At 39.5% G+C, this 25449-nt stretch overlaps 2 protein-coding genes across 2 annotated transcripts in view; one reads left to right on the top strand and one right to left on the bottom strand.

Moving 5' to 3' along the window:
• The window catches only part of LOC127418180 (uncharacterized), a 446156-nt gene that overhangs the window by 38008 nt on the left and 382699 nt on the right, over positions 1 to 25449 (top strand). The window lies entirely within an intron of this gene.
• Positions 1 to 25449, bottom strand: part of LOC127418175 (ADP-ribosyl cyclase/cyclic ADP-ribose hydrolase 1) — a 53281-nt gene that overhangs the window by 4596 nt on the left and 23236 nt on the right. Inside the window, exons 8-10 of the mRNA XM_051658623.1 lie at positions 1703 to 1776; positions 823 to 915; positions 420 to 506 (exon numbers count right to left, since the gene is read on the bottom strand). Of these exons, the coding sequence (XP_051514583.1) occupies positions 420 to 506; positions 823 to 915; positions 1703 to 1776 (254 nt within the window). The remainder of the gene's footprint in view (positions 1 to 419; positions 507 to 822; positions 916 to 1702; positions 1777 to 25449) is intronic.

Below are 25449 nucleotides of genomic sequence, written 5' to 3'. Positions count from 1 at the left end.
GATTTGACAATTCAAACTTTTCCTGAACTGTAAAAAAATATTGTCAGTTAACCTAAACATCCAAATTAAAGCTGAAGTGTGTAACTTTTTTGGTGTTGAAATACTTTCTCTTATCCCAGCTTAATGTGCAGAGACAACTTTAAGTAAGCCATTAATTTGTAGGTTAATTTTCTTGAAAACTCCCAGTTTTTGTTAAGCTAAAATAAATTAAAATCTGTGTTAAGGTAATGTAGTGTAATCCAGCCTTAAATCAACCTTTCAAATTAGGTTACACAAACTATAGTCATTTTAATGGGTTAGATCTGGTAGAAATAGATCCTTGAGGGAACAATGGCAGGTTACTATTTTAATATTTTTCATTGTATAATGTGTTCTCATTCTCAAGAATTAGAATATTTTGCAAAAGTAACCAAACATACAAGTCACTGTCTGTGCAGGTCCAGAGGAAGCCTCGTGTTGTTAAAACCTCTGTGAGTCCCACGACTGAACCCTGGGTGCAAGACTCCCTAAAGACACAAAAACACCATCAGACATTACACTACTGTGTGATCCACAGAACTCAATAAATGTTGTTAGACCACAAGATTCATTTTTCTGATCTTGGTGTTCGTGCAAGGCACAGTGTTATTAAACTGGAAATTCTGCTTTCTGATCCACTGTTTTTTCTTCTCCTCAACTGGATCTGAAAACAGGCCATTCGGTCTCCATCTTTTGATCTTTTAAAAGATTACAAAGTTGACCTCTGTGCAGCCTGAATTTCAAATGATGAACAAAAGGAACAAGCTTGCATGCAAACAAATACAGATATGTTGTCTCTCTTACACAAAGGGACCCTCCAGGTTGTATACGACTTTAATGTGAACATGGAAGACCATCCTCGGGTTGAGATTGTCCAGTTCCACACTGCCAAACATGCTGAGGAATAAAAGCACTTGGGAATGTACTTTGAATGTGCAAAATACATTAATTGTGCCATTTGTCACATGTACATACACACTTTGTCCATAAACTCATTAGAGTTAAACACAAACAAGGTTATCCATACTCTAAATTGCTTGAATTAAACAAGTGGTGGTTTGGTTTACATCATATTACAGTAATTTCAATAGTATTTTCTGATTAAAAAAAGATCAATATTGAGACCTGGGTCTCTCCTCTGTTCAAGACATGATACCACTGCTGATTGCAGTAAATATTTGGCATTCAACAATTTAAAACAATTCAAATCATATAGTTTTGACAATATAATCACTTTATTACAAAAATGCAAATATGAAAATTTAAGTGTAGCAATCAAAGTATACAGACAATGTTAATATTCAAAGTATAGACAAAGTTTCCAGAGAGGAAGGAAAGGTCAGGGCCATCCTTACAATAACATCTAGAGTTCTGGCAAACTAGCCGCAAACTTGACAAATTTTACACATTATTTTCACATGCAACTGAGCTTGTAATTCGCCACAAATGTTTGCCTGAAGTTTGCTGCTCTTCACCAGCAGTGAACCTGCAGCAAACCTTTGGCAACAATGGACAATTTGCCCAAGTTTGCCACAAACTCTTTTGCATGTGAAAATAATCAGGGGCAAATTTGCCATGGACTCTTGATTATTGTAAGAGCAGGGATTTGACAAAGGGGATTTTTTTTTTTCACATGGTTTGTAATTCGACAAAAGTGAAATTAATACTTATTTGGCGTACCTACCTTTTTCTGTTAAAAGCGTGATGAATGGATCCATTTAGCAATACTGTAATATTGCCACAGGCAGCTGTTGCAAACTGTAATGATCAATGGTATGCATCAGTGCATCTGCATTCAATCACTCAAGTCCATTCACATCAGTATTTAGAAGTTATTACTGGCCAGCTGTGTGTTTCAGCTGAGAGTATATGACTGATTTAACTATTCTGGGGTGCGTTTCCTGAACAACGATATAACTCACTGCTTAAACACTATAGTAAGATTCTTTATTGGAGAAATTAACTAGCTCGTCACAACTGTCACCCAAAACTTTCAAACCACGTTGGTTCAACAATATAGAACACTCGTTAATGACATTCTGCAGGGGGTGGAATAATAACTTCTGCGGATATCAAATATAAATAGCTAATTTACACATATACTAGAAAGCTGTTTAATGCACTAAAGCTGATGAAGACATGAAAGCTGCATGCACTGTGTCATGCGACGTATGTATACGTTGCAATAAATGGGTTTCTTCTACATTAGACTTTGGGGTTTACCCTAACGCACTTGAGCACATACGCACATGCTTATTCTTCAAAAAAACATACAAGAACACTAATTCTTTATCATAAACACTTAAAAGCCGTGTTCTCCGACAGAAACCATTTTTGATAAAGTACTTTGTCTTAACTCCTTTAATCCCTTAAACGGCTAAATTCCTGTTTACATGGCGTTTCAGAACGCTGCTTTCCCCAGAATAAGTTGATTTAAAAAAAAAAAAAAAAGACATTGTCCGGGGAGGACAGTACGCGTTGCAGCCGGCGGGCTAGAAGGCCGAGCCGCCTTCCCCTCACACCTGCCATGGGCCTGGGAAGACAGGCCATGAAGGACGGCGCCAGCCCACATGCCTCGGGCCCAGGAGGGGAGCGCGTGGGGCCATCGGACCCCACTTGCACCTGGGCCATTCCATGGACAATACCCAGACCTTCGCAGAGCCCCTTTTCACTGGGAGGATGCCAGATCCCTTATTATTTTAGACACTGTTTTTTTCCCTGGTTACTATTTCTCCTCTTTTTATGGACATTTTATGTTTATTATTATTTTCAATAAATGCCTCTCTGAGGCTTGATGCCACACCCACTGGTCTGTCTCTTGCTCTCCTCCGCCACATATTATTAGGGCCCAAGCATTGAAAGTGTAAAGGCCCTATTGTTCTTCTTAGGATTATTATTTAGGGCCCAAGCACTGAAAGTGCGGAGTACATATTTTACTAGTTGGACTATTTCCAAACTTGCCAGCCAGTATTCAAAGTATTGAAATTTGAAATATGTCCTAATAGGCAAGTTTTAGTTACATTTAAATGTTGTTTTGGCTAAAGCAGGTATTTAAATTGTATGCTGTATGATATAAATATGATATGTAATATGATATAAAAATAATATGAATGTTTAGATTATATTTTAACTAGTGTTTATGCTGCCTCATTATCATCAACGAAGCTTGTGCTTCAAATATCTGTTCGGGTGTAAATGTGTAAAATGTGCTGTATATATGCCCATATTAGAAAATCAGCATATTAGAATGATTTCTGAAGGATCATGTGACACTGAAGACTGCAGTAATAATGCTGAAAATTCAGCTTTGATCACAGGAATAAATTGCATTTTACAATATATTCAAATAGAAAACAGTTATTTTAAATTGTAAAAATATTTCACAATATCACTGTTTTTGCTGTATTTTGGATCTAATAAATGCAGCCTTGGTGAGCAGAAGAGACTTCTTTTAAAAACATTAAAAAATTTTTACAGATCTTAAAACTTTTAAATGGTAGTGTAGGTCTAAAGTTTTTAAGTAAAGTCTTTATGTAAAGAAAATGTATAGTCAGATTACTTATTTTAACTTAAACTTGACTTTGTGAATATGCTACAAACAATACATTCAATCATTAAGTCTCCTCACATTCATTCTCTCTCAGGGGACGGGTCTTTGTCTCATCAGGTGTGAATCACATCTATATTCATGATCATCCACGCCTCCTCGCATATGGCCTTTCTAACACTAAAAGTGTCTTACAAAAGTTAAATGACTATATTGTTTTGCATGAATGAGTGATCAGGATGGTTTTCACATAATTTTTGTAGCAAAAACTCTAGGCTACAAGATCCAGTTCTCAAAAGTCTTGTGAACAAATGTTTAGTATGTGTTATATGGCCTTATTTCAGTGACTTAAAATTGTTGTTTTTTCAAAAACCACGCATAAACGTTGTGCTGAATACAGTGTTATCAGACTTTAGCCATTAATATATTTTTAAATGTAAAAAAAAAAGCACAAATGTCAAGGCCCAAAACACCATCAGACCCCAGAGGGTTAATGTCATACAAAGTCCAGTAAACATAAAAAAGCTAAATCAATATTCGGTGTGACCACCTTTGCTTTTAAAACAGCACCAATTCTCCTAGGTACACCTGGACTCAGTTTTTCTTGGTTGTTGGAAGATAGGATATTCCAAGCTTCTTGGAGAATTCGCCACAGTTCTTCTATCTATTTAGGCTGTCTCAGTTGCTTCTGTCTCTTCATGTAATTCCAGACTCGATGTTCAGTGGGGGGCTCTGTGGGGGTCATGCAATCTGTTGCAGGGCTCCCTGTTCTTCTATTCTATTCTATTTGCAAAAGTAATGTTTGGGAGTCTAAAATATATATTTAATTTTGACTCAATAAAGCTGAAGATATAAATAACCACCTTAAGACAAATGTTTTTGTGAAATATCTAATGTGCCTAAGACTTTTGCACAGTACTGTACATTCACATGTTTTTGAGGTACTTGGCATGCTTGAATATTCATGATATTTTGCACACACATCAGAGTTGTTGGCCATTAGGCCTGGGCAAAAATTAACACATGGGCATGGCTAGGGAGCTCTGTTGCGCCACCTTTTGACAAAAGTGGTGGGGTCAGTTTCTTCTACAGTCACCAAACTTGCTACATATATTGTTCTCATCAAGCCAGACAACTTTCAGAATTAAAGTCATTAGCTCCACCCAACAGGAAGTCGGCTATTTTGGACTGAATGTGCATTTTTTGAAAATTGCAGGGTCTGAACTTTTGAATACTCCTACTAGGGGATTCAAGTGACTGGCACCTAACGTTGGCAACATTATGCCAAGATATTGAAGATGCTAAATAAACAGATTTTAAAATTTTTTGAACGGTGTTACCATGGCGAGGCAATAAATTAGGGGCAAAAATGTGAAACAGGAAGTTCCTTATAACTTCTGTGTGCATTGTATGACTTTGATGAAAATTCAGCTGTTTGTTTGTAATGGGGCTGATCACATTTATGCAGCTATTGTAGGTCACGGTCATAGCGCCACCAACTGGCACCAGGAAGTAAGTCAATTTTATCAGGCTTTGAAATAGCCCTCTTGTGTTTACATGAATTGCTTCAAAATTCTTTAGAATAATTTCAAGACACTTGTGGTGTAAAATTGTAAAATGGATATTTGATATCTTAAATAGTGTTGCCATGGCAACACATTTAGTGTTATTATTCCTTTCTTCATATATTTGGGTGTAATCTTAAATGGTTGTAACTTGCAGTACAGACCTAAGCCTGGTCTCTTTTTAAAGAAGACATTTGGTAGTTCATTGTGCAAGTGAAAACAAATAGTTATAGAAATGTAAGTTTAATGTAATGAAAATGTACTGCACAAACTATATTTTTTATATAATTAAAATATACTAAAAATATCAACTGAAATGTAAAAATAATAGAAAATCAAAGCCGCATGACTAATCCAGTTCTGTTCTAAATTGTAGGTCGATATATAAAAATTACCTTTTGGTGGCAAATTTCAGATGCAGTACCAGAAATGTCCAATAGAGGACAGCCAAGCTCCATTGGTGAATGATTCCCAAAATACCACATCTGCACAATAGACTTTTTTTCCTGCCTTATTTAGCAGTGTAAATCTCACAATTTTTTTATATTATACATTTTTGTATTAACATTTTTACTGATTCATAAAGATGACAAAGAAAAACAAAACATATATACAATGAATCAACATCCAACTCCCACTACCACCCCTTCCCCTCCCCAATCAACAACCCCACCCCGACCCCCACTGAACATCCCCGTGGTCACACAAAAGTACACACACACACAATAAATAAATAAAATGTAAAAAAAACAACAACAAAAAAACATATATATAATAAAACACATTTAAAACTATGCCTCTCTCTCCACAGCCCCTGCCCGAGAGTCCCCCAAAAATGCCAAATAACTGCCCCATTTCCCATCAAATGAATCCCAGATCCCCAGCCTTCTACACGACACCTCCTCGAAAGCTGCCACCCTCCCCATCACCGAGCACCACTCCCAAAATGAGGGCGCTCCAGCCGACTTCCATCCCCTTAACATAAGCTGCTTGCCTATCATAACACTGGTCAAAACCTAATTTTTTTGTGTTTATCCCCTATATCGATGACCGCCCCATCGCCCAAAACACATAGTCTGGGGCAAAACTAAACCTGAGTGCCCAACACGCCACACACAAAACTCTGAACCTTCAACAAAAATTCCTGGATCTCAACACACCACCAAAAAACATGGGCCGTGACTCCATCCTCCGATTGGCATCGCCAGCAGGTGGGTGTGTCTTTAAGACCAAGCCTATACAATCTAGAGGGGGTCCAATAGAATGTATGTAAAATCTTGAATTGCTTAAGGCACACCCTTGCATCTCTAGATACAGACTTGATATTTTTTAGAATCCTAGCCCACACTCCCTCCTCCAATACCAAGTTTAAATCTTTCTCCCATAATCTCTTGATAGAAGTTAAAGCTCCATCCCCCAGACTCTGAATTAGCAGGGTGTAATACACTGAAGCCTCATGACCTTTTCCAAAAGCAGGAATCACCACTCCCAGAGTATCTGCCGCTTTAGGGGAGTTTATACTTCAACCAAAAATAGTACAGAGCAGATGGCGCAGCTGTAAATACCTAAAGAACTGAGATCTGAGAAACCCAAAATGTTGAACCAAATTTTCAAATGATCTCAACACTTCACTCTCATATAGGTCACCGAGCGTATTAACCTCCCTCACAATCCACTCAGACCAGCAGAAAGAGGTCTTATTAATACATAATTTTGGGTTCAGCCATATGCTCAAGGCAACATTTAAATAACTGTCCGAATTAAACACTCTGGACACTTTTGTCCATACTGAGTGCAAATGCGAGATAATGGGGTATAACTTAACTTCTCCGATTAGTTTGATAGAAAGGCTTTGCAATGGCGAAATAGGGGCAAGAACTTCCTGTTCAATACAAAACCAGGGAGGGGCTCTCTCAGGTGGAAGTGACCAATGAGCCAAATGTCTGAGACCGAATGCATAATAATAAAACAAAATCTTGGGTAAGCCTAGCCCACCTTTGTCAATCGGCCTATGTAATTTATTGAAATGTAATCTGGGACGCTTACCATTCCAAATGAAGGACTTCGCTATGCTATCAAATTGCTAGAAATAAGAGAGGGGGACATCTACAGAGAGAGATTGTAGCAGGTAGTTGAATTTTGGAATACAATTCATTTTAATAACATTAACCTTCCCAATCATAGATAAATGTAATGAAGCCCACCTGCCCTCATCGCTCGAAAACCTTTTAATTAAGGGGTCAAAATTAACGAACTAAATCACACAAATTTGCTGGGAATAAAATGCCCAAATACTTAATGCCCTGTTTGGGCCACTGGAAGATGCCTGGCTTAAAAGCCGTCGCTAGGCAGAGCCAAAGCTTCAGATTTAGACCAACTGACTCTGTATCCTGAGAACTTAGAAAAGGAATTAATAATTCTGTGGAGGCAAGGCATACATCTAGTGGGGTTATTATCATCTGCATAGAGCAAAAGATTATGCGCCATACCTCCTGCCACCACCCCTGGAAAATCATCTTCCTATCTTATCACGGCTGCTAATGGTTCCAGGGCAAGACAGAACAATAATGGGGAAAGAGGGCAACCCTGTCGGGTGACCCTATCCAGAGTAAAGTAATCTGAAATTAATCCATTTGTTTGTACTTCCGCTACCGGGTGTTTGTAAAGTAACTTAATCCATCCAATAAAAGTATTCCCAAACCCGTATATTTCCAAAATTTTAATCCCATTCTACCATATCAAACACATTTTCAATGTCAAGTGAGATGGTAGTGACCAGAGTCTGATCATTCGCCACTGACCACATGATATTTATGAAACGCCTAATGTTATCAGAAAAGCTACGGCCCTGAATAAACCCCACCTGATCTATAATAGATGTCATAACTTAATCGGTTAGCCAGAATTTTGGACAATATTTTTACATCTAGTTGGATCAGGCAAATTGGACGGTAACTCTTACACTTGCTTGGATCTTTGTCCTTTTTAAGAATCAGACTGATCCGGGCTTGTGTCATGGTTGGAGGAAGCTTTCCATTCTTTTATGTTTCCGTATAAACTTCTAGCAAATGTAGAGCCAATTCTGTAGCATAAGATCTAAAATATTCAGCGGCAAAGCTGTCTGGCCGCGGAGACTTGCCTGTGGGCAAGGCCTTAATTACCTCGCCAAGCTCTTCCAATTTTCTCAGAATCAAGATTTTGTTTTGCTCAGTCATCAGTTTAGGGAGTTCTAATGGTTCCACAAAGTTTCTAATATTTTCATCAGTAGAAGAAGACGTGGAACTATACAGATCAAGATAGAATTCTTTAAAAGCATTATAAATACCAATTGCCAAGGTAAATCTTTTACCACCAGCAGATTTCACTGAGGGAATGGTAGAAAAAAACTCTCTCTGCTTTATATATCTAGCCAAAAGCTTCCCTGCTTTGTCCCCCGACTCAAAGTATGACTGTCTTGCCCTGAATAGCCAAAACTCCACCTTCCGCGACAAAATAGTATTATATCTGTATTTCAGTTGGGTCAATTCTCTGAGGCCATCAGACGACATTCGGTGCTTCAGCTCTGCCTCGGCACTTTTAATATTCCCTTCCAACTCCACAAGATCTCATGCTTTGGATTGTTTGGTGAATGAGGCATACTGTATGATCCGACCCCTAAGAACCGCCCTAAGTACCTCCCAAGCCATGCCCACAGAGGATCCTGAGGACCAGTTGGTCTCCATATAAACATTGATTTCAGCCTTTAACATTTGTTGGAAACCAGGATTTTGCAAAAGGGATACATTAAGGCACCATCTATATGATTTCTTTTTCTCTATATGTGGCAACACCTCTAAACTCACCAGGGTGTGATCCAAGACTAAAATGTTTCCAATTGAGCAATCAACAACAGATGAAATGAGGGATTTGGATATATAAAAAAAATCTATTCTAGAATAAATCTTATGGACTGATGAAAAAAATGTATAGTCTCTACCAGATGGGTTCAAAAGTCTCCAAATATCTGTAAGACCAAGATTTTTACACATCCTGTGAAGCGTCAATGTTGCTCTAGGAGGCTTACACACTTTTGCTTCACTATGATCAAGGACTGAGTCCATCAAAAGATTAAAGTCTCCTCCCAAAATTATATCATGAGGGGTGCCAGCGGCTTGCAACATCCCTTCAAGATCTATAAAAAAGCCCTGATCATCAGCGTTAGGTGCGTAAATATTCGCCAAAATCAGACTTTGCCCCTGAATTTCTACTAAAACAATAATGACACTTCCTAATTTATCATTAATCTGTTTGAGACATTTGAATTGTAAATGTTTATTTACCAATATAATGACTCCCTTGCTCTTACTTGAGCCAACACTAAAGAAAACATGTCCATCCCATATCTTCCCAAATTTTTCAGCTTCCTGCGGGGAAAGATGCGTTTCTTGAAGAAACACTATATCATATTTCTTACATTTAAGAAAAGAAATAACCTTCCTTCTTTTTATGGGGTGCCCCAACCCATTCACATTCCATGTGGAGAGAGATAATCCACTCATATTAACAATTGACATTTTGATATAATAGAAAAAATAAATTGTGTGCCAAAGACAAAATTATGAAGACCACATTTCAACCTTAATGCAACAATAAAACTACAAACTTCCCCCCAAATAAAACAAACAGAAAAAAGAAAAACATGCGCATTAACCCCACGCATGACAGCACCAACCGGCGTCAATCCCTTTAAACTCAAAGAGTCCATGTATGCCTACGAGAGCCCCCGTGACAACTTTGCCATCAGATTGCTCAATTTTGCCTCACAAATTTGTAAGGCAAAATTACATAACATCAAATATTTTGTAAAACAAACCCCAGCCAATAGGCAGAATAAACACAAAGAACATGAAGACTCATTCACAGAACTGTCTCGAAGGTGTATTCCTTCACAAAACAAATTCCAGCCGATATAAAGCCGTTCAGTTTCCTCGGTCAGACAAACAAATCTTCAGTGAGCCAGCTGATGAGTGCAGCAGATGACATAATCATTCCAATGTCCCACGAAAATACTCCACAAATCATACTCCAGCCAACAGGAGCCATAAGCACAAGGAACTGACAGATTAATCCATAACTGTCCCGAAGTAGTGTTATTTAACAAAACAAGCTCCAACCACTAGGCGGAACCAGCATATAAGGAAACGAAACACGCATCACGGTTCCTTGGATGGTCAAGAGTCAATTCACTTGGAGGCCGCAAAAAAATATATCCCATGATTTACACAGTCCGCCAACTTTATAAAAGACATCCTTTGTTTGGGCATGTAGATATTTTGCGGTCATCCGTAGTGTCTATTCTCAATCTGCCCGGGAACTTCATTGTAAAAGTGATCTTCCATCAATGCAAAAGTTTCTTTAAGGAAAAGTGTTAATCCACAAAACAAAACAAACTCCAACCACTCGGTGGAGCCAATGCAAAAAGAAACAAAAATGGTGCCCAGCTTCCTTCGAAAACCAGAGTACATTGAGCCAATCAACTCACAAGAAAAACACCCAATGGTTACTCACCCATTGTTTCAATAAAAGACATTGCCTGATTGGGACATGTAAATACTTTGCTGCTGTCCTTGGTGTTTATTCTCAGTCTGGCTGGAAACATCAGAGCAAAAGTGATCTTCCGCTGATGTAAGAGTTTCTTGCATTCCTTAAACCGATTGCGTTTCTCTCGTCAAGTTTGCAAAGTCCGGGAACAAGAAAATATTGTAATTCTTCCAAGAAAGCTTTCCTTTGCTCCTCGCCTGGCGCAACATGAGATCTTTATCGGATGATTTCAAAAATTTGGCCAGAATCGATCGGGCCTGTCTCCCTCAGCAGATCTGCGAGCTGGGACACTGTGAGCTCGCTCGATTTCCAGCTTGTGGCCTGTTATGTCGCGCAGACTCTGGAAAAGCTCATCTAGGAATTTCACCATATCTCTGCCCTCCTCATGCTCAGGAATTCCAACAATTCGAATGTTATTCCTGCGGCTTCTATTCTCAAGATCTTCAAGCTTTTCAAGAACACGATCCAAATCAACTTTGGTTGCGGGCGGATTAGTGGCTAATTCCCTCTCTGATGCCTCCAAATAATCAATTTGTTTTTCAACATCCGTCACTCTTGTGACTAGCTCAGAGAATTTTTTTCCATCACCGTAATCGATCGACGTATTACAGCGAGATCCTCCAAGTCCACAAGTACCTTCGTCAACATCACCGACATGTTGGACAGTTGACGGTGGATTCCTTCTCCCACCGCGCCATCCAAATCAAGTCCCTGGTCCACAGGCCTGTCTGGGCTTTCATCTTGAACCCGTAAGTGTCTTTTAATGTCTCCAGAGCCTGAGGATTTTGACTTTGCCATGTTTACCTCAAACAGTAAATGTGTAACTGGGTGTATCGAATTTCACCGGATTATATCATGAAAATAATTTTAAAAATTAGCAAAGTGTGCAGAGCTGTCTCTCACATGTCTGCCCTTCGCATGGCGTCACGTGGCTCTCCCTCATTTAAATGACTACTAAACTTTCTCAGTGTCATTATTAATATGTAAATTATTGTCCAACCTCTTCTGAAGTGGTGAATAAATGCATGAGGGGAGCGTTGTCACGTGACAACTGTTCCTTTTCTCAAGATGCTAAATTGCAAACGGATTTTTGATATATCGAACAGCGTTGCCATGGCGAGGCAATAAATTAAGAGCAAAAATGTGAAACAGGAAGTTTCTTATATCTTCTGTGTGCAGTGTATGATTTTGATGAAAATTCAGCTGAATATTTGTTCATGGGGGCTGATCGTATGGATGTGGCTTTTGTGTGTCACAGTCTTAGTGCCACCAACTGGCAACAAGAAGTGTGACACTTTGTGTGACTTTGAAATATTCCTCTTATATTTACCCTTTCAAATGCATGTGCCCACCATGCGTTATTTTCCTAGAGCCACCAGGTGGTGATGGCACCGTAATGCTTGGGCCCTTCATCGCTGCTTGCAGCTATATATTTATTTATTTTTTCAAGGTTTCGGGGGCTTTTGGGTCACTAAACATGCCAAAAACTCATGAAAGTTTTCACACGTGTCAGAGTCGTCGCCATCTGGACTTGGCAAAAGTTCATACATGGGTGTGTAGAGGGGGCTCTGTAGCACCACCTAGACTATGGGCATGTTCGGGGGCTCTGTAGCACATCCCTTTTGAGCTACAGTCACCAAACTTTGTTCATAAACTCAGCAAAAAAAGAAATGTCCCTTTTTCAGGACACTGTATTTTAAAGATAACTTTGTAAAAATCCAAATAACTTTACAGACCTTTATTGTAAAGGGTTTAAACAATGTTTTCCATGCTTGTTCAATGAACCATAAACAATTAATGAACATGCACCTGTGGAACGGTCGTTAAGACACTAACAGCTTACAGATGGTAGGCAATTAAAGTCACAGTTATAAAAACTTAGGACACTAAAGAGACCTTTCTACTGACTCTGAAAAACACCAAAAGAAAGATGCCCAGGGTCCCTGCTCATCTGCGTGAACTTGTCTTATGCATACTGCATGGAGGCATGAGGACTGCAGTTGTGGCCAGGGCAATAAATTGCAATGTCCGTACTGTGAGACACCTAAGACAGCGCTACAGGGAGACAGGAAGGACAGCTGATCATCTTTGCAGTGGCAGACCACGTGTAACAACACCTGCACAGGATCGGTACATCCGAATATCACACCTGCTGGACAAGTACAGGATAGCAACAACAACTTACGAGTTACACAAGGAATGCACAATCCCTCCATCAGTGCTCAGACTGTCCACAATAGGCTGAAAGAGGATGGACTGAGGGCTTGTAGGCCTGTTGTAAGGCAGGTCCTCACCAGACATCACCTGCAACAACATCACCTACAGTCATGTGAAAAAAAAGGACACCCTCCTTGAATTCTATGGTTTTACGTATCAGGATATAATAAAAATCATCTGGTCCTTACCAGGTCTTAAAATTAGATAGATACAACCTCAGATGAACAAAAGCACATGACACATTACACCATGTCATAATTTATTTAACAAAAATAAAGCCAAAATGGAGAAGCCATGTGTGAAAAACTAAGTACACCCTTACTGCTTCCATAGGATTTAAGAGGCTTAGTAGTAGCCAAGTGCTGCTAATCAAATGCCCTTGATTAATTGATCATCAGCAAGTGTGACTACCTCTATTAAAGCTAAACTTTTAGAGTTTGCTGGTCTGGAGCATTCAGGTGTGTGTTAACACAATGCCAAAGGAGGAAAGACATCAGCAATGATCTTAGAGAAGCAATTGTTGCTGCCCATCAATCTGGGAAGGGTTATAAGGCCATTTCTAAACATTTTAAAGTCCACGTTCTACAGTGAGAAAGATTATTCATAAGTGGAAAACATTCAAGATAGTTGGCAATCTTCCCAGGAGTGGATGTCCCAGCAAATTCACCCCAAGGTCAGACCGTGCAATGCTCAGAGAAATTGCAAAAAACCCAAGAGTTACATCTCAGAATCTACAGACCTCAGTTAGCATGTTAAATTTTAAAGTTCATGACAATACAATTAGAAAAACACTGAACAAGTATGGTTTGTTTGGAAGGGTTGCCAGGAGAAAGCCTCTTCTCTCTAAAAAGAACATGGTAGCATGGCTTAGGATTGCAAAGTTGCTTCTGAACAAACCACAAGACTTCTGGAACAATGTCTTTTGGACAGACGAGAACAAAATGGATATGTTTGGCCATAATGCACAGCGCCATGTTTGGCGAAAACCAAACTCAGCATATCAGCACAAACACCTCATACCAACTGTCAAGAACGGTGGTGGAGGGGTAATGATTTGGGCTTGTTATGCAGCCACAGGACCTGGGCACCTTGCAGTCATTGAGTCGGCCATGAACTCCTCTGTATACCAAAGTATTCTAGAGTAAAATGTTAGGCCATCTGTCCGACAGCTAAAGCTTGGCTGAAATTGGGTCATGCAACAGGACAATGATCCCAAGCACACCAGCAAATCTACAAAAGAATGGCTGAAAAAGAAAAGAAACAAGGTGTTGCAATGGCCCAGTCCAAGTCCAGACCTCAACCTAATTGAAATGCTGTGGCAGGACCTTAAGAGAGCTGTGCATAAACAAATGCCCGCAAAGCTCAATGAACTGAAGCAACGTTGTAAAGAAAAGTGGGCCAAAATTCCTCCACAACGATGTGAGAGACTGATAAAGTCATACTGAAAACGATTACTTGAAGTTATTACTGCTAAAGGTGGTTCTACAAGCTATTGAATCATAAGGTGTACTTAGTTTTTCACACATGGCTTCTCCATTTTGGCTTTATTTTTGTTAAATAAATCATGACACAGTGTAATATGTCATGTGTTGTTGTTCATCTGAGGTTGTATTTACCTAATTTTAAGACCTGCTAAATACCAGATGATTTTTATTATGTCCTGATATGTAAAACCATAGAATACACGGAGGGTGTACTTTCTTTTTCACATGACTGTATGGGCACAAACCCACCTTCGCTGGACCAGACAGGACTGGCAAAAAGTACTTTTCACTGACGAGTCGCGGTTTTGTCTCACCAGGGGTGATGGTCGGACTCGCATTTATCGTCAAAGGAATGAGCGTTACACCGAGGCCTGTACTCTGGAGTGGGATCGATTTGGAGGGTCCATCATGGTCTGGGGTGGTGTTTCACAGCATTATCAGACTGAGCTTGTTATCATTGCAGGCAATCTCAACGCTGTGTGTTACAGGGAAGACATCCTCCTCCTTCATGTGGTATCCTTCCTACAGGCTCATCCTGACATGACCCTCCAGCATGACAATGCCACCAGCCATACTGCTCGTTCTGTGCATGATTTCCTGCAAGACAGGAATCTCAGTGTTCTGCCATGGCCAGCGAAGAGCCCGGATCTCAATCCCATTTAGCATGTCTGGGACCTGTTGGATCGGAGGGTGAGTGCTAGGGTCATTCCCCCCAGAAATGTCCGGGAACTTGCAAGTGCCTTAGTGGAAGAGTGGGGTAACATCTCACAGCAAGAACTGGCAAATCTGATGCAGTCCATGAGGAGGAGATGCACTGCAGTAATTAATGCAGCTGGTGGCCACACCAGATACTGTCTGTTACTTTTGTTACCCCCCCCTTTGTTCAGGGACATATTAGTCCATTTCTGTTAGTCACATGTCTGTGAAACTTGTTCAGTTTATGTCTTAGTTTTTAAATCTTTTTATGTTCATACAAATATTTACACGTTAAGTTTGCTGAAAATAAAAGCAGTTGAAAGTGAGAGGACATTTCTTTTTTTGCTGAGTTTATATAGATCTCATCAAGCTGGAAAACTTTCATGCTTACAGTCATAAGCTCCGCCCAACAGTAAGTCGGCCATTTTGGATTGTTTGAAAAATGCATGCTCTGGAATTTGAAATACTCCTAGGGGATTCATGTTACAGGTACCAAATGTGGGCGACATCATGCCAAGACATTGATGATGCTAAATTGCAAACAGATTTTTGATATATCGAATGGTGTTGCCATGGTGATATGATAAAATAAAAACGTTAAAAAAAGGGAAACAGGAAGTGTCTTGTATCTTCTGTGTGCATCATGTGCTTTACATCAAAATTGGCCTATGTTTGGCCTTGTGGGCTGATCACATCGATGTGGCTATTGTGGGTCACGGTCGTAGCACCACCAACTGCCGGAAGTGTGACACTTTTAACAGACTTTGAAATATACCTCTTATGTTTACCTGAATTGCTTAAAATTTTTCTGTCTTTTAGACAGTGCAGATTTAAAATTCTGAAGGGATTCTTGATATCTTAAATAGTGTTGCCATGGCAACGCATTAAATGTCATTATTCCTTTTTAAGTATATTCTCATGTTTTTGAGGTACTTGGCATGGTACTTACAATTCATTTATTTTTGATAACAATTAACAGAAAATTAAATGTAAAAATGTGCACACAACACATGCATCAAATGATCCACTATTTAGAGCAGGCTATACTGTATAATCGCACTTTTAAAAAAGTGTGGACACACTGTGCCACCAAAGGTCTGTTTGTTTGTAGCTTGCTAGCCTGCTTAGCATTGTTTATTCCTCTACGTTCATTGCTTTATCCTTTGCCATCTTACCACGTGCTTAGTTTTTTTACCACTTTTATACCACATTTCAACAGTGTGTATATTACCGCAAGCACCCATTTTCTTTTCTTTTTTCCGCTTGTCTATATCTCACATTTCGACTGTGTGCATTCGTTTTCTCTGTGTTTTACATGGATTATTTAATCAGTCTCAAACATCTGCTGATCACAAACCTCCACAACAACAGCAAACAATTGCATGAGGGATTTACAGCGATCTCAAACCCTCGTGGCTCAGGAACAAACATAACAACAACAACAAAAAAATTGCGGTAAGTCATGGCATCTGCTCATGTTATTGCTTCCTGTATTCCATGCCACATGTTTACTATAGCTTCTTCCGTCAGCAGTGAGGGATTTACATGTGATAAATGTAAGGAATTAGTCAGCCTGAGGGACAAGGTTAATGAGTTAGAGACAAGCATCTGAATTCTAGTGGAAGTCAGTGAGAAAGAGAAGCCAGTAGATACTGTTTCAGATGCGGGTAGAACTACGAGCAACACACACACTTTTTGGGTGATGTCTCGGTGGCATACTCACTCAGCAAAGTGACACCACTCTCCCTTTCCTGTTAGGGTTTCCAATCGATTCTCCCCACTCAGTGATGCACCCACTGAGAATCATGTTGAAAGCGGCCTTGTTATAGGAGATTCTATTGTAAGGAACATGGAAATAGAGTCTCCAGCCACTACTGTTAAATGCATTTCAGGGGCTCTGGCATCTGACATCAGATACAATTTACAAGTGCTGTCTAATGCTAAACGTAAAGTTTCTAAAATTGTTATTCAAGTTGGCACTAATGATGTCTGGCTTCACCAGTCAGAGATCACTTGAGATAATGTTAAAGAGGTGTGTGTACTTGCAAATACTATGTCAGACACTGTAATATGCTCTGGCCCCTCCCTGCTCATTGTGATGATGAGGTTTAAAGTAGATTTATTAGTGTCACTGATCTGAGTGGTGTCCGGAGAATAGTATAGGATTTATAGACAATTGGAAGAGTTTTTGGGGTAGACCTGACCTGCTAAAGAGAGACAGACTCAAGCGCTTCTAGGAAGGTGCCGCTCTCCTCTCTAGTAATTTGGCTCATAGTCTTAATAGTGATAGAATTTGACTAACTGGGGCACAGGTCAAGAAGCAGAAAAACTGGCTGATCCGAACTTCTGCAAGCTGCTTTGAGAAGTCAAACAGGTCACATAAACTACAACACATAGAGACTGTATCACCTAGAAATCACACAGAGACTGTGTCTGTCCCCCAAACTAACAAACACAAATCCCTCAATAAAAAATAATAAAAAAAAATAAAAAAATGAAGATAAACATCATATAAAGGTAGGGCTACTAAACATTAGGTCTCTTTCAAATAAAGCACTAATTGTAAATGAAATTATTACATAACATAATTTGGATGTGCTCTGTTTGACTGAAACCTAGTTTAAACCGGATGAATATATTAGTTTAAATGAATCTACTCCCCCAAGTTATTGTTATAAACATGAGCCTGGCTGAAGTATTGAGGAGGACGTGTTGCTGCAATTTACAGTGAAGTTTTTGGTGTTACTCAGAGTACAAGATATAAATGTAAGTCTTTTGAAGTAATAATGCTTAATGTGACACCGTCAGATACAAATAAAAAATCTCTGTTGTCATTTGCCCTTGCTACAGTATATAGATCACCCAGGCCTTATTCTGATTTCCTTGATGAATTTGCAAATTTTCTATCAGATCTAATAGTTACTGTGGATAGAGCTTTAATTGTTGGTGACTTCAACGTTGATATAAATAATGAAAATTTGACATTGGGATTAGCATTTATCTATATTCTCACCTCTCTTGGAGTCAAAATGTGACAGGACCAACTCATTGCCATAATCATATGCTACAGTCAAGATGGCACCACGGATGGCAGCCTCGGTGTGGAGCTCTCCAATTATTTTGTTGTTTTTGTTTGTTTGTCCTGTGTTTAGTAATTTTTTCCAATAAGTTTTACCAGGGATGAACTGCTGACCACTCGGCAGCACATACCAGACAATCTTTTCCTGGTTTTGGACTATTCGGATGTTCTGATTGACATTTTAGTTGTGTTGTTTAAGCGCGCTATGAGATGCAGGTGAGGGAAGTAAGCCGGCATGCTGGTCAAGTTCCGACAGCGGCATTCGAACAGTGCTGCCGAGTATTCATCTAGCGAATCTCCGTCTCTTCCTAGCAAAACGGATGAACTACATCTCCTCACCCATACAAACAAGGACTTTTTAAACTCTGCTGCCTTGTATTTCACAGAAACCTGGGTGAGTGAAGCCATTCCAGACTGCGCTTTACATCTGCCGGGCTTTCAGCTGTTCACAGCGGATCGCATTGCATCGCATCGAGTTAACGGGAAAAGCGAGAGGAGGTGGAACATGCTTTTACATAAATGAAAGTTGGTGTACAGATGTAACAACATTAATGAAGATGTGCTGTCCTAATTTGGAAGAGCACTTCATCAACCGTAAGCCTTTCTACTCGCCACGGGAGTTTTCCTCGTATATTCTGGTGAGTGTTTATATTCCTCCATACGCGTGCATGAATGCAGTGCTGCAACAGCTGGCTGATCATAAAACAGACACGGAACAACAATACCCGGACTCACTTATTATTATTTTGGGAGATTTTAATAAAGCTAACCTCACCCATGAACTGCCAAAATACAGACAGCACATTACATGGCCCACCAGAGACAGAAATACATTGGATCATTGCTACACAACCACAAAGGATGCATATCGCTCTGTCCCTAGAGCAGCTTTGGGACTCTCTGATCACTGTTTGGTTCATCTTCTTCCAACCTATAGGCAGAAACTAAAATCAGCTAAACCTGTATGAAAGACTCTAAAGAGATGGAACAATGACGCAGAGCTGGAACTATAAGCCTGTTTTGACTGCACTGATTGGAGTGTATTTGAGGCTGCAGACACCAGTCTGGATGAGCTCACAGATACTGTTACATCATATATTAGTTTCTGTGAGAATATGTGCATTTCTACTAGGACCTATTTAACATACAACAATGACATACCATGGGTTACAGCAAAACTCAGGCAGCTTCGCCAGGACAAAGAGGATGCTTACAGAAGTGGGGATAAAATCTTGGACAATCAGGCCAGGAACACACTGAATAAGGAAATCAGAGTGGCTAAAAGAAGCTACTCTGATAAGCTGAAAAACTAATTTTCAGCTAACGACCCTACATCAGTGTGGAGAGGCCTAAAATACTTTACTAACTTCAAGACACCATACCCCAACACTGTAGGGAACCAACAACTGGCTGATAACTTGAATGTGTTTTACTGTAGATTTGAAAGGCCTAGTCTCACATCCCACACCCGCTCTGACCTTCACTTCACACAAACATCAAAACCTCCTGCAACTCCCCTCCTCCCCCCTCCTGCTACTCAACCTGCACTTAAGATCTGTGAAGAGGAGTTGTGCCGTGTCTTCTGGAAACAAAAGACAAGGAAAGCACAGGGCCCAGATGGTGTTTCACCCACTTGTCGAAAATCCTGTGCTGACCAGCTGGCCCCCATCTTCACACAGATATTCAATAGATCACTGGAGCAGTGTGAAGTTCCCTGCTGATTCAAATGATCCACCATAATTCCTGTCCCAAAGAAACCCCAAATCACAGAAAATAATGACTACAGACCCATCGCTCTGATGTCTGTGGTCATGAAGTAATTTGAGAGACTGGTGTTGGCCCACCTGAAGGACATCACTGAACCCTTTCTAGATCCCCTTCAATTTGCTTATTGAGCAAAAAGGTCTGTGGATGATGTAGTCAACATGGAATTGCATCATATCCTGCAACATCTGGACAGACCAGGGACATATGCAAGGATCCTTTTTGTGGACTTCAGTTCGGCTTTCAAACCATCATCTCAGCTATACTCCGGACTAAAGTACACCAACTCTCTATTCCCACGTCTATCTGTCAGTGGATCACCAGCTTTCTGACAGACAGGCAGCAGCTAGTGAGACAGAAGAAATTCACTTCCAGCACATGTACAAGCACTGGTGCCCCCCAGGGATGTGTTCTCTCCCCACTAATCTTCTCCCTGTATACCAGTGACTGCTCCACCAAGGACCCCTCTGTCAGCTCCTAATGTTTGCAGATGACACTACTGTCATCGGCCTCACCTAAGATGACTTTCTGTATACAGAAGGGAGGTCGAATGGCTGGCTCACTTGTGCAGTCAAAACAACCTGGAGCTGAACACACTCAAAACAGTGGAGATGATAGTGGACTTTACAACATTTACCCTGCTCAACATTCTAAACAGCACTGTGGCAGCAGTGGAGTCATTCAGGTTCCTGGGCACTACCATCTCACAGGACATGAAGTGGGAGACACACATTGACTCCATTGTGAAAAAGGGCCAGCTGAGGAAGTTCTACCTGCCACAGGCGCTGCTGATACAGTTCTACTCAGCAGTCATTGAGTCTGTCCTCTGCACTTCAATAACTGTCTGGTTTGGTTCATCTACGAAATCAGACATCAGAAGACTACAAAGGATAGATCGGACTGCTGAGAGGATTATTGGTTGCCCCCTGCCCCCCTTTCAAGAACTATACACTTCCAGAGTGAGGAAAAAGGCTGGAAAAATCACTCTGGACCCCACTCACCCTGCCTATTACCTTTTTGAACTGTTGCCTTCTGGCCGACGCTTCAGAGCTCTGAGCACCAGAACCATCAGGCACAGGAACAGTTTTTTCCCTCAGGCTATCCATCTCATGAACAGTTAAATTGCCCCATTGAGCCATAACTATGTGCAATACACAGTTTAGTCTTTTTTATATTTATCCAACACATCCAACCTCCTGCCATTTCATTCCTCTGAAAAAATAAAAATAAAATAAAATTGCAATGTACATAACAGATTGTATTTGCACTGTACATAACAGATAACAGATTTGTATTAGATTTGCACTACCTATGTGTATGTGTGTATGTATGTATGTGTGTGTATGTACGTATGTGTATAATTATTTTTTATTTTTTATTATTATCTATGTCTTGCTGCTGTTTTTGTATTGTTTTTGTATTATTGTACACTGGAACCTCCTGTCACCAAGACAAATTCCTTGTATGTTTAAGCATACTTGGCAATAAAGCTTGATTCTGATTCTGAATCTGTTTTCTAAAAATCTTTGTTTAAACACTGGCCCTTAACATTTACTTGGTTTACTAATTTTAAACCATGACTGGCACTGCACATAAATAACTAATATTGGCATTATAGTCATGCTGTTTAGCCAGAGGGGAATTGGCCCTCACAGGTTATTTTTCTCCATTAACCAACATTTATGGAGTTTTGTGTTTCTTGCCACAGTCGCCTTCGGCTTGCTCACTTGGGTTCTAAATACAATTCTTATTAAATTTTTTATTTATATACACAATTTACAATCATATTTAATCAAACTACACAATGATGACTATAAAACTTTATACATATTACAATTTCATTTTCTGTTAATTCATGATTTTCTGTAAAGCTGCTTTGAAAACATGCCTGTTGTGAAAAGCGCTATACAAATTCAAATGACTTGACATAGCTTATTCGTGATTGGCCAGATTTCTCTGATGACAATGGAGACATGAGTTTCATGGGCTCAAATAACAATGTCATACTTCACATACTACTCTTACCACTTATGCTGTCAGTCTACGGCAGAAATAAAAGTAGTGTGGTAGTACTGTATGCCATTACCAAGGTGTTTATTCTGACACCTCCAGTTCAGCAAAAACTCTTACAAATCCATGTTTTTATATCAGTACATCATAATATCATATTATATTATGTTTTATCATAGTAATATTATGTTTATTCATAAAAAACAATGGAAATGATTAAAAATACAGAATCATTTATTGGTAAATAAAAATTACTTGATTTGAAACTGGGACTGGAAAATTTAAGTGTTAAGAAACCAACCTCAGGCAAGTCAGATGGGCATCATGTCATGTGTCATCTAATAGTAGCAATAAAAGAAAAATAGCACATTATTTGTGTACACTTGTTGTCTATTTGTGTGGCTTTTGCCCTATGTGGAAAATAAATGCGGGGTTGCGTGAACGGGAGTGATTGGGAAGAAAATCATTATGGGCAGAGAGCAGGTGAGCATGGAGTAAAATGCAGTGGGAGCATTCGTGTGTGGGATAGAAACTTAAGGAGTGGGATGGAAAAAAACAGTCCTCTAGTCTGGAGCAACTTAAAGAGATATATGTCAAAAAAGATGACAAACATTCACATACAGAATTTTACTCCTAAAATACTCTCAACACTGCATCACATCACTCCATATCCATTTAGACAATGGAATAAGCTTACCAACACAGTGACACAGCAATTCACAAAAAAGTAGCTGTTAATGTATATAAAAAATGCATTGGTGAAAGTTCAATGTATCAGCACCATATTTGGACTCTATGCACAATGCCAACAGTATTTTGGAAGAGGTTTGGAAAGTGAACAATGCATAGGTAAAACCTTAAAGACACTCTTCTAACTGTGAACTTTAGGCTATGCAAATGAGAGAAGGAAGGATTGGCCACACTGTACCTGCCACTTCTGTTTTTAACAGCCAGTCAGGACACTGGAACAGGACAGCACCAAATTGGAATCGCCTCATGAAAAAGGCATAAAAGTGTCCTTAAAACAGCCACACACCTTACTGAGTCTCTGAAGGAGACTGTATCAGATCACTTCAACATTCTGCGTATTGGCTCCATGAGGAAAAAGAGAATATGTCTCCACACAAAAGAGAAAGGAGACACTAACAGAACAACACTTCAACATTCTGTACCTCCAGTCTACATGGAGACTGTTGCAGATGATCCAATGTTCAGAGTCTCCATACCAGAATCAAAATCAAAATGAGCTTTATTGCCAAATATGCTTACATATATTAGGAATTTGACTTGGTGACAGAAGCTTCCAGTGCACAAATAATACAGCAACAAGACATAAGATAACATATCTCTAATAACAAGAGATAATAATAAAAAAATAGAATAAAATAAAAAGTGAATAGAAAATAAAGTATATCTAGAAATACACAATAGGACTATATATATATATATATATATATATATATATATATATACGTATGTACAAATCTGGAATGTAATGGCAGAAGAGGTATGGTATGTTGGATAAATATAAACAGACTAAGCTGTGTATTGCACATTTGCGATTAACATTTTTATTGATATGTCTATTAAATATGAACAGCAGAACATATATATACAGAATCAACATTTAACTCTCACTATCCCCCTATAATGTTCGAATTAAACAGTCTGGACACTTTTGTCCAAACCGAGTGCAAATGCGAGATAATGAGATGTAACTTAACCTCTCCGATTAATTTGATAGAAAGGCTCTGCAATGACGAAATAGGGGCAAGAACTTCCTGTTCTATACAGAACCAGAGAGGGGCTCTCTCAGGTGGAAACAACCAATGAGCCAAATGTCTGAGACCGAATGTATAATAAAATAAAATAAAATCTTGGGAAGGCCTAGCCCACCTTTGTCAATCGGCCTGTGTAACTTATTGAAATGTAATTTGGGACGCTTACCATTCCAAATGAAGGACTTCGCTATGCTATCAAATTGCTTGAAGTAAGAGAGGGGGACATCTACAGGGAGAGACTGCAGCAAGTAATTGAATTTTGGAATACAATTCATTTTAATAACATTAACTTTCCCAATCATAGATAAATGTAATGAAGCCCACCTGTCCACATCGCTTGAAAACTGTTTTATTAAGGGGTCAAAATTAACTCTAACTAAATCACACAATTTTGCTGGAAATAAAATCCCAAATACTTAATGCCCTGTTTGGGCCACTGGAAAGCGCCCGGCTGGAAAGCCGCTACTGGGCAGTACGCTGTCAGAGCCAAAGCTTCGGATTTAGACCGATTGACTCTATATCCTGAAAACTTAGAAAAGGAATTAATAATTCTGTGGAGGCACGGCATAGATCTAGTGGGGTCAGAGATGAAAAATAAAATATGATCTTCGTAAAGCAAAAGTTTATGCGCCATACCTCCCTGCCACCACCCCTGGAAAATCCTCCTCCTTTCTTATCAACAGAACAATAATGGGGAAAGAGGGCAACCCTGCCGAGTGCCCCTATTCAAAGTAAAATAATCTGAAATTTGTCCATTTTTTTGTACCGCCGCTACCGGGTGTCTACAAAGTAACTTAATCCAACCAATAAATGTACTCCCGAACCCGTATATTTCCAAAATCTTAAAAAAATAATCCCATTCTACCATATCAAATGCCTTTTTGGTGTCAAGTGAGATGGCAGCGACCGGAGTCTGATCATTCACCACTGACCACATGATATTGATGAAACACCTAATGTTATCAGAAGAGCTGTGGCCCTGAATAAACCCCACATGATCTATATGTATAAGAGATGTCATAACTTTATCGGTTAGCCAGAAATCTAGCTGAATCAGGGAAATTGGACGGTAACTCTTATGGTGTCATGTTGTAGGAAGCTTTCCATTCTTTAATTTTTCCGTATAAACTTCTAACAAAAGTGGAGCCAATTCTGTAGCATAAGATCTAAAAAATTCAGCAGCAAAACCATCTGGCCCCGGAGCTTTTCCTATAGGCAAGGCCTTAATTACCTTGTCAAGCTCCTCCAAGTTTATCTCAGAATCAAGAGAATTTTTTTGCAAAGTCATCAATTTAGGGAGTTCTAATGGTTCCACAAAGTTTCTAATATCTTCATCAGTAGATGAAGACGTGGAACTATAGAGATCAAGATAGAATTCTTTAAAAGCATTATTAATATCAATGGCTGTGGTAAATATTTCACCACCAGCAGATTTCACTGAGGGAATGGTAGAAAAAGACTCTCTCTGCTTTATATATCTAGCCAAAAGCTTCCCTGCTTTGTCCCCCGACTCAAAGCATAACTGGCTTGCCCTGAATAACCAAAACTCCACTTTCCGCGCAAAATAGTATTATATATGTATTTCAATCAGGTCAATTCTCTGAGGCCATCAGATGACATTCGGTGCTTCAGCTCTGCCTCGGCACTTTTAATATTCCCTTCCAACTCCACGAGTTCTCTTGCTTTGGATTTTTTGGTGAATGAGGCA

Source organism: Myxocyprinus asiaticus, chromosome 27 (assembly GCF_019703515.2).
Source record: "Myxocyprinus asiaticus isolate MX2 ecotype Aquarium Trade chromosome 27, UBuf_Myxa_2, whole genome shotgun sequence".
NCBI classification, from domain to species: domain Eukaryota; kingdom Metazoa; phylum Chordata; class Actinopteri; order Cypriniformes; family Catostomidae; genus Myxocyprinus; species Myxocyprinus asiaticus.
The sequence above is the reverse complement of the archived record's forward strand: the minus strand, read 5'-3'. Positions and strand labels throughout refer to the sequence as shown.